The sequence below is a fragment of the Netta rufina genome (genome assembly GCF_964035555.1).
Source record: "Netta rufina genome assembly, chromosome: 28".
Lineage (NCBI taxonomy): Eukaryota > Metazoa > Chordata > Aves > Anseriformes > Anatidae > Netta > Netta rufina.
The window spans coordinates 1700388-1711697 of record NC_140152.1 but is presented as its reverse complement, the minus strand read 5'-3'; the positions used below and the strand labels follow the sequence as shown (position 1 = coordinate 1711697).

General features: G+C 66.3%; 1 protein-coding gene across 1 annotated transcript; it reads right to left on the bottom strand.

The window, feature by feature from the left end:
- Nucleotides 1-404: 404 nt before the first annotated feature.
- TJP3 (tight junction protein 3) lies at nucleotides 405-11161 on the bottom strand (the record flags this gene model as incomplete). Its single annotated transcript, XM_084302781.1, has 21 exons — nucleotides 11027-11161; nucleotides 10470-10590; nucleotides 7024-7080; nucleotides 6821-6945; nucleotides 6564-6666; nucleotides 5862-6330; nucleotides 5526-5629; nucleotides 4713-4875; nucleotides 4533-4623; nucleotides 4217-4281; nucleotides 4031-4109; nucleotides 3738-3894; nucleotides 3412-3520; nucleotides 2734-2953; nucleotides 2256-2452; nucleotides 2059-2154; nucleotides 1712-1782; nucleotides 1270-1581; nucleotides 902-1126; nucleotides 623-672; nucleotides 405-504 (listed from the first exon to the last, which is right to left on the bottom strand). Exons 3-21 carry the CDS (start codon nucleotides 7069-7071, stop codon nucleotides 405-407), a joined length of 2784 nt encoding a protein of 927 aa, XP_084158907.1. The 5' UTR covers nucleotides 7072-7080; nucleotides 10470-10590; nucleotides 11027-11161.
- Nucleotides 11162-11310: the final 149 nt, after the last annotated feature.

The following is an 11310-nucleotide window of genomic DNA, read 5'->3' as shown; positions in this document are numbered from 1 at the left end:
GCTGCCCCCAGGCTGGTCCTGCACCCACTGGGGACAGGGATCAGGGCAGGCAGGGGGCTCTGACCACAGAGGTGTGCAGATCCCAGCAAGGCTGCCCTGCTGTACACCTCCCCTGCACATTGCCACGCAGTACACGCAGAAACAGCCCGTCCTACTCAAAACGTCCCCTTTATTTCAGCTGCGGATGAAAGGGGGAAGGAGGCACTTGGTGGTGGTGGCTGGTGATGGGCGCGGGCGCAACCTGGCCCAGCTGCGGGATGCTGCGTGGCACTGCTGGGGCTGCCACCCGGCCCCGGTGGCCTGGGGCTGTGGCAGGGGTGGCCCAAGGGGCCCTGGCTGCCCAGCAGGGCAGAGGCTGGCCCGGCAGCTTGGGGGGGTCCCGGGCAGGCGCTGAGCCTGCTCCACTACACGTCCGTAGCAGGGCCCCACTCGTAGCCTTCGTCCTGGTCCGAGTCATCTCTGGCTCGCGTGAATCTCTTCCTCACAGCCTCGTGCTCGTACTCCCTGGGGGACAAGGGGCTGCGGTGATGCCTCTGTGACTTGGTCAGCAGAGACGGTCACCGCCGTGCAGGACCAGGCTGCGCAGAGCTGGCACCGACCCCCCCCCTGGGGCATGGGGTACCTGATGCTGCTGTGCTGCGTCCACTGTCCCTGCGGGTGCTGCTCTGTCACCTGTGTAAAAAGAGACAGGCATCAGAGGTGGCCAGGCATGATTTGTGCCCAGTCCAGGGCTGGGCTGTTTCCCCACAGGAAAACATTCCAAGGCACCAAAGACCCTGCAGAGCTGGAGGTGACAGCACTTCTCCCGCCAGTACCACAGTAAGATAGGAACTCAGCCCCACGGGTGGGTTCTGGGCCCCCCCTGCCCCACCAGCCCCTGCTGCAGGTTTGGGGCACCCACCTGCTCGCTCAGCCCATGGCTGGGGTACGTCTGTGCCGGCTCCGAGGAGCGGGCCAGGGCGGGCTGGTCGTAGGCATCCTCTGCCTCGCCGTCGGTGTAGGCACCCGCCTCGCCATCCGTGTCGTCATAGTCGCTGTTGGCGTGGCTGTCACAGGTCAGGTAGCCCGAGGCTGCCCTGCTTGGTGGGTTCAGCAGGTCCAGGCTGTCCTCCAGAGCCACGTCCACCTGTGGGGAGGGGATGAAGGAGACCTGGGACCCTGGGCATGGAGAGGACGGACACGCAGCCCCACAGGACCCTGGCACCGTTACCCACCTGCCTGCCCCCCTGCAAGGCTGAGTCTTGCCCCGAGGGACCCCCTGCCCCGTACCTGCTCTGCTGCTGTCCAAACAGGCTGGCTCTGCTGCGTCCTGATGATGTCCTTGATCTGCTCGTACCAGGCGTTGCCGCTGCCGCTGAGGCTGATGGTGGCAGTGAAGAGGTGGCTGCAGTACTTCTTCATCTTGGTGGCCTGGGCGTAGAGGCGCCGGGAGCTCTTCCTGGATTCGGGCGCCAGCCACTGGCGCATGGCCTTGATGCCCTGCCGGCTCTCGGGCTCACAAAACACCACCACGGGGTAGTACTGCACGTAGTTGAGGCGCTCCACAGCCAAGGGGGTGATGTCCAGCAGGGCGTGCTTGTCCTGGGGCAGGGCACCAGCACTCAGCCCACTGGGGGCAGTGCTGGAGGCAGGGGGCTCCCTGAGGGCTCCCCCTGCCTGGCCCTGGCCCACCCGGTCCCCAGGACATGGGGAAGATCCCCCAGGCTCTCACCTTTTCTGCGATTTGCCGCACCGAGTCCAACTTGATGACCTTGGATGATGTCCCGTCTCGGGGCACGCTTGCTGCAGGACAAGGAGACGGGCGTGAGAGCAGCTGGGGCAGCTGTGACATCCCCTGCAGTCCCAGCCGGGGTCTGGCCATGGGGCTCTGACCCTCCAAGGGGGATGTCTGCAGCCAGCTTGCCCCACGCTGCGTGGGGAGAGGGTGCTTGAGTCCAGGAGGGAGTTGGGGTGTCACGAGGGGGCAACGAGGCAGGATCTGAACCATCAGTAAAGAGCTCCCACGGCCGCCAGCACCAAGGGCCCAGCTGCTGAGCACAATTCACCCCGGGCACTCACGGGCAATCTCAAACAGCGCTGGCAGCTCCGTGCTCAGCTTCTGCATGGCGATGTCCGCGATGGGGCCCAGGATCACCACCGGCCGCTTGAAGCTGGCTGTGGGGTGAACACAGAGCGGCTCAGGGAGGCTGGGAGCATGGGCAGCCCTGGGTCTGATGACCCCTGGCGGGGTCTGGCTGACGCAGTGCTGTGCCCACCTTCCTTCAGAACCACCTTCTCGTACGGGGGGTAGTGGCCCTGCTTCGTGAGGGCAGACAGATCCTCCCGGCTCTTCCGCAGCATCTTCTTGGCTCCCCGCAGGCCTCGTAGCTTCCAGAACTCGGCCCGTGCCCCTGAGGGGTTGCTGCCAGATGAGGCTTTCAGCACTGACTCCAGGCTGGCGATCTGCTCGGCCCTGGGAGGGGAAAGGGCTCAGAATTCTGACTGGATTTACTCAGTAGCCTGGCTGCATGGGGCTGTGGAGGCCCCTTCCCTCCAGGACCTCGGACAAGCAGAGCATCAACCACGCCAACCTGCCCTGGGCGCCAAGAAGGTTTTTCACCAGCTAGTGCTTCCCACCACCACTCCATCCGCCCTTGCCCTGTCTCTTACTTGGGGCCACCATCCACATCCCCCTCATCCCCTGCCCCCTGCGCCCCCTGCTCACCCTAGGCCCGTTTCTGGCTCTGTGCCTACCTGCTCTGGTTGGGGATGATGCCCTTGTCCTGCTCCTGCAGGTCCCTGCCCACGCGCACGGCCAGCCAGTTCCCCAGCTTGCCCCGGTATATGGTGTCCAGCACGTGGAAGATGTCCCCACGGGTAAAGCTGAGCCCTGACGGCGTGTCCTTCTCGTAGTCAAAATGCGTCCGGATGTAGAACGAGTCACCCACGTTGGACGAGATCATCTTTCTGTAAACTGGAGCCCGGGTGAAAAGGACCATCAGGGGAGAGGAGGTTGAGGAGGAATTAGGGGTACAGGAAGGTGCTGGAGGGATTTAGGTACAAGCTGGGCTGGCTGGGATCCTCCACAGCAGCCCTTGATGCCAAAGAGGGCAGTGGGGGCACCTTATCTACGTGTGGTGCTCTTGGGCATGCTGGGGACAGCGGGACCCGACCCCCCAGCACACGCTGGCCTCTCTGGGCTGAGCCACGGTGCCAGACAGCCCCGTGCTCCTGGATGCCATGGCACAAACTGCACACCAGGATGGCCCGGTCCCCTCCCATCACCTCTCAGAAGGAGGAGAAGGGTGTGGGGAAAAAGGACCACCCTGTGGGGCAGAAAGAGCCATGAGGCATCGAGCGGCTCTGATGCTTGCTCAGAGAAGACAGAGGATGGAGAGAGAGAAACCCGGGATGACAGCAGCTGTCACTCACTGTCCTGCTTGCTCTGGATCCGCAGCGTGATGTCCTCACCCGGCGGCAGCTTCAAGAGATACTGCACGGCCTCCTCGCGGGTCAGGTTCTGGAAACTGGTGTCGTTCGCCTGCCGTGGAAAAACGCTCAGACACGACCCACCGGTAGGACATAGGGATGGGGTTCCAGCAGGGTCTTGGGGACAGCAGTGCCCAGGGCAGGGTGGGAGAGGGTCCCTGCCACCCAAGTGCCTGCCACAAGCCCTGGGTGACCCTGGGGACAGCCCCTCTGGGTGGCGTCTGCACCCTGCGGGGTGCCAGCACAGTGCTGGGGACAGGACTGGGTACCTGCAGGATCTGGTCCCCTTCCTGGATGCCCTGGCAGTCGGCCGGGCTCCCCTCCTGCACGCCCGACACGAAGATGCCCACATCGTTCCCACCAGCCAGCCGCAGCCCCACGCTCTTGGCCTTCACGAACTGCACGATCCTGGTGTCGGGGCTGTACCTGCCACGGGGGAGGCTGCAGTGAGCCCGGCAGTGAGGCAGGGACACGCCGGTGGTCGCTGATTCCGAGACCCCAACCCTGCCCTGGCGCAGCTCCCATCTGCCCAGCCCTTCCCCACCAGCCCCTGCAGACGCACCCGTTCTTGCAGGCAGCTTGGGCAGCGGGGCTGGTGCGGGGGCTGTGGTGGCCGTCCCCCTCCACAACTTCCAGCACATCTGCAGGGAAGGAGGACACGTCCAGGAGGTGGCGGTGGCTGTGCTTGGACAGCCCAGAGCCCGCTCAGTGCCCTTGGCTCCCCCCAGCCTGATCCGAGCTCACCCACCATGGCCCAGAGCATCGTGTGTGTTCGTGTTGGTTGCGGCATTCTTACTCGCTCGTCTCCTCTCTCTGGAACAGAGTCAGGCAGGATTTAGGGTGGCCATGGAGGTGGGTGCTGGATCAGCACAGGTAGGCAGAGCCTGCAGTGCCGAGCAGGCAGCAGGGACAGCGGGGCAAGCTGGGGACCAAAATGGTGAGCTGGCTCCAGGATGGAGGAGAAAAAGCCACTCCAGATGGGCAGAGAGAATGGGGGGTCTGGTGGTCAGTGGGGGAAAGAGGGGCTCATGGGGACGCAGGGACAGGGGCAAGGCAGGGCTTACGGTGGTGAATTCATCCTGGCAGCAGCTGGAAGTCGTGGGGAGGTCTGGGGGGATGGCGGATGGGACAGGTCAGACTCAATGTCAGAGATATCTGCAGCAACCGAAGGGGAGACACACTGGTGACCATCCGGTCCTCACGCTGAGCGTTGGGACCCTGGTGCTGTCGCCCTGTCCCCTTACCGTCCATCCGGGAGCTGTCACTCTGGATGTCTTCCATGTCAGGGATGTTGACCAGGAACTGCCGGTGGTCCCGGAGGACGAGCAGGGTCAGGGTCCCCTCCGTCCGCTCAATGAGCTGCTGCGTGTCGGCCAGGGACATGTCCTCGCTGGCCACCCCGTTGATCTGGAGGGGCAGAGCAAGAAGGCCTCAGTGCACTCGCTCCTGGGCAAGCTGTTCCCAGGAAAACCCCGCTTGTTACGGGGACACTCCCACCACTGTATCCCCAGGTCCCTTCCCACCCCTGCTGGCCCCAGCCCCAGCTTTTGTTTGCTCCAGAGTCACTTTGGCTCTGGTTCCCAGTGGCCACTGGTTTGCCTGGCCTGTGTGTGCAAACAAAGCACCTCCATCCCTCTGTTCTATCCTCCCCAAATTCCTTAAGCACCATTTCACCTGGCACACCCTGAACACCCAAGCTGCTTGCTGACTGCTCTCCCAGCAGGGACACCCACACGCAGCACGGGACCAGCGCCACGGGGACAGGAGGAGGCTGGTGACCCCACTGTGGCAGCAGGATGAGCTGCCATCCCCAGCTGAACACCACTGCTTTAACCAAACCACCTCAGCATCCTGGGGACCTGGCCCTAGGGAACAACTGGGGCAGGATGCGGGCACCAGACGGAGCTGCTTCCAGCCCAGGAGCTGTCCTTCGCAGCTGGCCAAGAGCAGCATGCCCTCACCTTGTCCCCCGCGGAGACACTGCTTAGGGACAAGACACCCAACCCAGGGGAAACAAGTCCCTCAGCGAGCGCCGTGCTCCCCTTGGGACCCCGCACCTTCAGGATCAGGTCTCCCTCCTGCAAGGAGCTGCCCTTCGCCGCCAGCCCACTCTCCACGATGTGCTTGATGAAGAGCTGACTTCCCAGCTTCAGGCCATATTCTGCACCACAGAGAGCTCGTGACAGCGCTGGAGCCGGGCAGAAGCAGGACCCGCCGGGGACTCCTCCTGCCACCATCCCCACAAGCCCACCCCAGCTCCCACTGGGCATCTGCAAGCCCCAGAGCTGAGCTCTGCCACCCTTTGGGGCAGGCCAGGTGGGCTCAGTGCCCCCAGAGCACGCGGCCACTGCTCAGGTGATGACCCAGGGACGGAGGGGTCAGGAAGGCCCTACCTTCACTCTCCTTCTTCTTCACCAGGACTGAAGTGATGGGCTTCATCAGCACATCCTGGTGCGGCAGCCGCTTGAACCCCGACACCAGGTCCAGCCCGTTGGTGTCCCCTTCGTGGCCGAAGCCGTTGGCGGAGCGGCGCCGGCTGTAGCCCCTGCGATCCGAGCCGCTGTCGGGGCTCTGCCTCCAGTGGCTGCTGTCCTGGCTTCGTCTCCGGCTGCGGGACACCGACTTGTGCTGGCGGCGGTCGTCCCGGTGGTGACCAGAGCTCCTCTCACTGGACGAGTCCCCGTCGTAGCCCCGGCTGTGGTCCAGGTCATCGCGGGAGCGGTGCCGCCGGGTGCTGCGCAGGGCCAGATCCCCACCACGCAACCCGTCGTCCTCATCCGAGTCGTAGCGCCGCTGCACCGCGGGGGACCCAGGGCCACTCTTGCTCACGGGAAGGTGAATTTTCTTCTGTCTCTTCAGCGTCTGCAGGCAGAAACAGAGAAGGAAGGGATGGTGAATGAGGCTGTCGCTGCCCCATGCTCCTACAGCAATGTCCCAGCCCAGAACAGGAGCCCTGGGCACCCGGGGGAGCAGAGCACAGTGCTGCAGCGGCTGCAAGAGGAGCAGGGCTTCGCCCAGCACCACCATCCACCCCAGACACAGCCACAGCGAGCTGGGGACAGGCACGGAGCGGTCCCACCACAGGGCACACTCACAATGTTGGCGATCTTGCCGCAGGTCTTAAGCGTCTGGATGGCAAAGGAGGACGAGGCGTTGTCCATGGAGAGGCCGTTGACCATCACAATCTGATCCTTCCTCCTGCGAAGGGAACACAGCCACGGCTCTGCCCCAGCTGCAACCCTCAGCCCCGGGGGGGTTGGCAGGGCAGCAAGGGCAGCTTTGCCCCAGGGAGACCCCATCCTCCAGTTCTCCAGTGAGGACGCCCTGTGTCCCCACGTCCCTGTGAACTCACTGGAGCTGGCCGAACGCTGGTCCCCCAGCCACCACATCGGAAACGATCACCGCGGTGTCCCCGGTCACCTTGTTGGGACGGTCCCGGCCTCCCGAAACAGCAAAACCGAAGCCCCGTTGAGGGTCCTAGCGGGGATGAGCAGAGAGGGGATCAGACCCTGACCCCGTGCCACCGTCCCGCGGCCGTCCCAAGGCCACGCTCACCTTGCTGAGCGTCACGGTGTGCTGCTCCCAGATCACCATCTCCTCCATGGCGGCCACCTGCCAACACAAGCAAGGGGGGTGAGCGTTGAGGCTGACCGGTGCCTCTGCTCCAGCCCAGGGGCCGGGGGCACGAATTGGCTCCAGTTCCTCTCCGCAGCCGCTGGCCCCTTCCCGAGTCCTGCTTTGGGCTGCAACAGAGGTGAGGCGAGCGCTTGCAGCATCAGCTGAGCTGCAGGCACCGGGGACCACAAGGGTGAAGGGGGACAGAACCCCCCGCGGTGCCCAGGCACCCACCCAGGGCACTGGGACCGGTGGCTGGGACACTCCCTGTGCAGGAGCGTGCCCAAAACCCAGAGCTGGCTCTGTGTAGAGTGAAACCCCCTCCAGTGAGCGCCGGGGACATCCAGCTCTGTCCCCTTGGACGTGTGGCCACAGAAAGAGAGGTTTTAGGCAGAGCAGGCAGGTTGGGGACCCTTCCCCATAGCTGGAGCGACCCTTTTTTTTTTTTTTTTTTTCGGTGAGGGGCACCCTCTGCCTTCACCCTTTGTTTATTTTCCCCAGGTTTTCCCCAAATCCAAGAGTTTCTGACAGACAAGCCTCATCGGGATGTTCACCCCAGCTGAAACGCTGCCCTGCACAGGCCATGGGATCAGGATCCCCCTCCAGCAGCTCCCAGTGCCCCCAAGAGATGCAGGATCCGCGCGCCGTGCAGGGAAAATCCCCAGAAACAAAGCCGCAGAACCTGGCACGGGGCGGTGGCTCCCACAGCTGTGTTTTACAACCTCTATCTCAAGGGTCATCTGGATACGGAAAAACAAACTGAAAGCGCCAGGCAATGCCGTGATGGATCAGCTGCAGCCGCCCCGCAGCCAGCCCCAGCCTCCTGCTTGGGGTGCAGGACGTGGCACGAGGCTCCCGCTGCCCCCACCGTGCCCAGGGCACCCCACAGCCCCCCCGTGCCAGGCAGGGCAGGGGGCACGGCGACCGGCGACAGAAGCGCGTGGTTTTATCCGTGATGAGGAAATCACGGAGAGGCCCCACCGCCGTCCTGCTGCGCGACGGGGCCGGGCCAGCAAGCAGCCCGGCACGGTGCCACGGCCACCCCACAGCTCCCCATGGCCAGCGGCCGGGTGGGACGGAGCCGATTTGGGACGGAGCCGATTTGGGACGGAGCTGACCCGGGTGGGATGGAGCTGACCCGGGTGGGACAGAGCTGACCCGGGTGGGACGGAGCTGCCCCCGCCGCCCGACCCCGACCCCGCCGCGGTGACCTCCCCGGGGCTCCCCCGGTCCCGCCCGGGCGCGCAGCGCACCTGGAACCGCACGGCCATGCTGAACGTCCCGGGGGGCAGCCAGGGGCCTTCGGGGGGCGCCGCTGCACCGGCACGGCCCGGCCCGGCACGGAACGGTACGGTACTGTACGGTATGGCCCGGCCCTGGCCGCCTCCCGCCGCACCGCACCCGGCCCCGGGGCGTGCCCAGGTAGGGCCGGGCGGGCGGGCACGGGGCGCGCTCGGGAACCGGAGCCTCGGTACCCCCCCGGCACGGCACGGCACGGCACGGCACGGCACGGCACGGTATGGCTCAGCACGGCATGGCATGGCCAGGACACGGCTCGGCACAGCCCGTGGTGGCAGCTCGGCGGGGGGAGATCTCCCCAAGCGTTGGCAGCGCAGGATCCAGGTGCCCAACAGCTCTGCCCTGACAGCTCTCCTGGGTTCCAATACCCCAACGGCTCTGCCACGGCAGCAGCCCCCATTTCTGGCCCTACTGCCTGTGTGTCCCCATCCTGTGCCACCCACACGCCCCCCAGGTGCTGCGGGGTTGTCCCAGCCCCCATCACGCTCTGAGCCCCACCACAGACCCCCTGTACTGACACCGCAGGACTGGAACCCTACAGCCCCGCTGGGAATCCCCACAGGGCAGTTCCAGCAGGGTGGGGGCACCTGAGGCAAGCGCTGACACCTGTGGAGAGTGCCTAGAGCCACGCTGATGGGGCTGGCAGTGGGCTCAGGGGCAAGCACGCAGCCCCAGCTGCACCAAAACAGCCCCAAAACATGGTGGGGCAGCCGGCAGCGCAGCAGGCAGGGGTAATCATTCACCCGGGCCCAGGAACAAGCTGGCTGGCTGGGCTGAGAGCGCAGGGCAGAGTCCGGGGGGGTGTCCCATGCTGCCTGGCCTCACCAGCCACCAACACCAGCCCCCGTGCCCAGCCGCTGGCGCTTGACACCCAGGGACGTGTGGGGCTGCAGGGCTGGCTGGGGCCAGGCAGGATCCCGGCTCGGTGGTGTCATGGTCCTGTCCCCCCTACACTGTCCCCATGCTCACAGGACCATGCCGTGGTGGTGGGGAGGTTTCCTGCTGGATCAGAGGCAGCTGCATCACCAACATCAGCTGGTTGGTGCTTATGGGGCCCCCCAACACCCACAGGTGACAAGGCAGGACCCACAGGTCCCAACAGACCCCACAGGCCATGGGACAGCCAGTGTCCCCCACTGCAGGTGACAGCTCCTGCTCCGTGCTGTCCCCTCGCCAGTCCCACGCCCCCGTCCCATCCAGGGACTCGGTGAATCAGTCCCACGCCCACGTCCTGCAGCTCTCCGTGGCCTTGGTGGGGCCAGGGCGGGGGCAGACAGAGGGACAGCATGGGGACAGCAGCAGCTCACCAGGCAGTGCCTTCGGGGACGGCCAGCCCCGGTCCTGCCCTCGGCCTTCCCCGGGGGCCCTGCCCCGAGCCAAAGGCCGAGGCTGGCAGCCGGAGGAGCCGGCTCTGCAGGTTTCCAACAGAAACCAACCCGCACCCGAAATGGCCCCGCCGGGAGAGGCAGTTTCTGGGCCGAGCTGACCGTGGCCCAACCCGATGCACCAGGAGCCCCGTGGGAGCCCCGTGGGAGCTCCGTGGGAGCCCCACACACCCCCCTCGCACCATTCTGGTCTCCCCTGGGGCTGGCTCCCCGTGTCCCAGCCAGTTCTGCCAAAATCACTCATCCCTCGTCCTGCCCCAGTTGTGCAGGAAGGGTCCGTGCCCTGCTGGCAGCCCCCCAGCGCCTCCCCAAACCCAGCCCCACCTGCGTCCCGGTGGGCTGATCCTGCTGCCCCCCCCATACAGGTGCTGGGGAGCACTGCCCCGGCCGGGTGTAAACAGGTGGGATGGAAGCACGGGAAAGGGAGGCACGACCTCCAGCCCCAGGGCGCAGAGCCTGGTGGCAGGGTCCCCACTCCGTGTCCCCAAGCCCACAGGGTGAGAGCCGCAGCACCCCAACGAGGGCTCTGCACCATGTCCTGCTCAAGTCCCCCCCCCCAGCACGTAGGGACCCCCGGGGCCTCTCCTCCTGCTCCATCCGTGTGCTCAGGGCAGGACCCCAGGAGGGTCCCCAGCCCCTGTCCCTCCCGGGGCTGCCAGGCAGGGGTGACCCCCGGTCCCATCCCTGTCCCCCAGGACTCACCGAGCGGTGGCTCAGCCCCAGCGGAGGCTGGATCCGACCAGGAAGGAGCTGAGCTCTGGGGCTGGTGGCAGCGGTGTCACTCCCGGGTGCCTTGCGTAACCCTTTGTGGGCCAGACGCTGCCTGCAGGAGGGAGAGGGCAGGGGAAAGGGGTCCCTGGGCAGCTCCAGCGGGCACAGCAGGAGCTGTAGGGGGGCTGTCCCTGCTGTCCCCCCCCGGGCTGGTGGCTCAGCCACATCCACTCGTGTCTCACCCAGCCCCGGGCACGGACAGGACACACGGGATGCTCGGGGTCACTGGGGGTGGCAGTGCCCAAGCAGGGGGTCCTTCCTCCCAGCCTGGCCCCCTCCAAGGAGGTGAAGGGGGCTCCACGCCACCCGCACTACCCTGAGCCCCCAGACCCTCCCCGGGCTGTCCCTGGGGACCGAACATCCTCACCCAGCACCACCCGAAGGACCAGGGACAGCAGCCCCGCGGGGACACCCAGCCCTGGGGGGGGGGATTGCCCACCGGGAGCTGCCTCCCCCTTCCCTCCCCAGCCCCTTCCCTGTGCCCCCACCTCGCTGCCGGCCGGGGCTCCTTGCTCCTGCCTCCCGGGGGGATCCCGGCCACGGAGCCCAGCTCCACGCCGCTGCTCCGGGACCAGCCTTCAGCCCGGGCCCTGTACCGGGGGTGCTGCGGCAGCTCCGAGCCCTTCTCCCCCCCGGCATCCCGGGGGGCCCAGACCCTGCGGAACCCCCCCGCCGCCAGCCACCAGCCCGGGGCCATGGTGCCGAGCACGGGGCCTCAGCGGCGGGCCCGCAGCCACCCAGGGGAGGCCGGGGCAGCTCCCGGTGCCTCCCC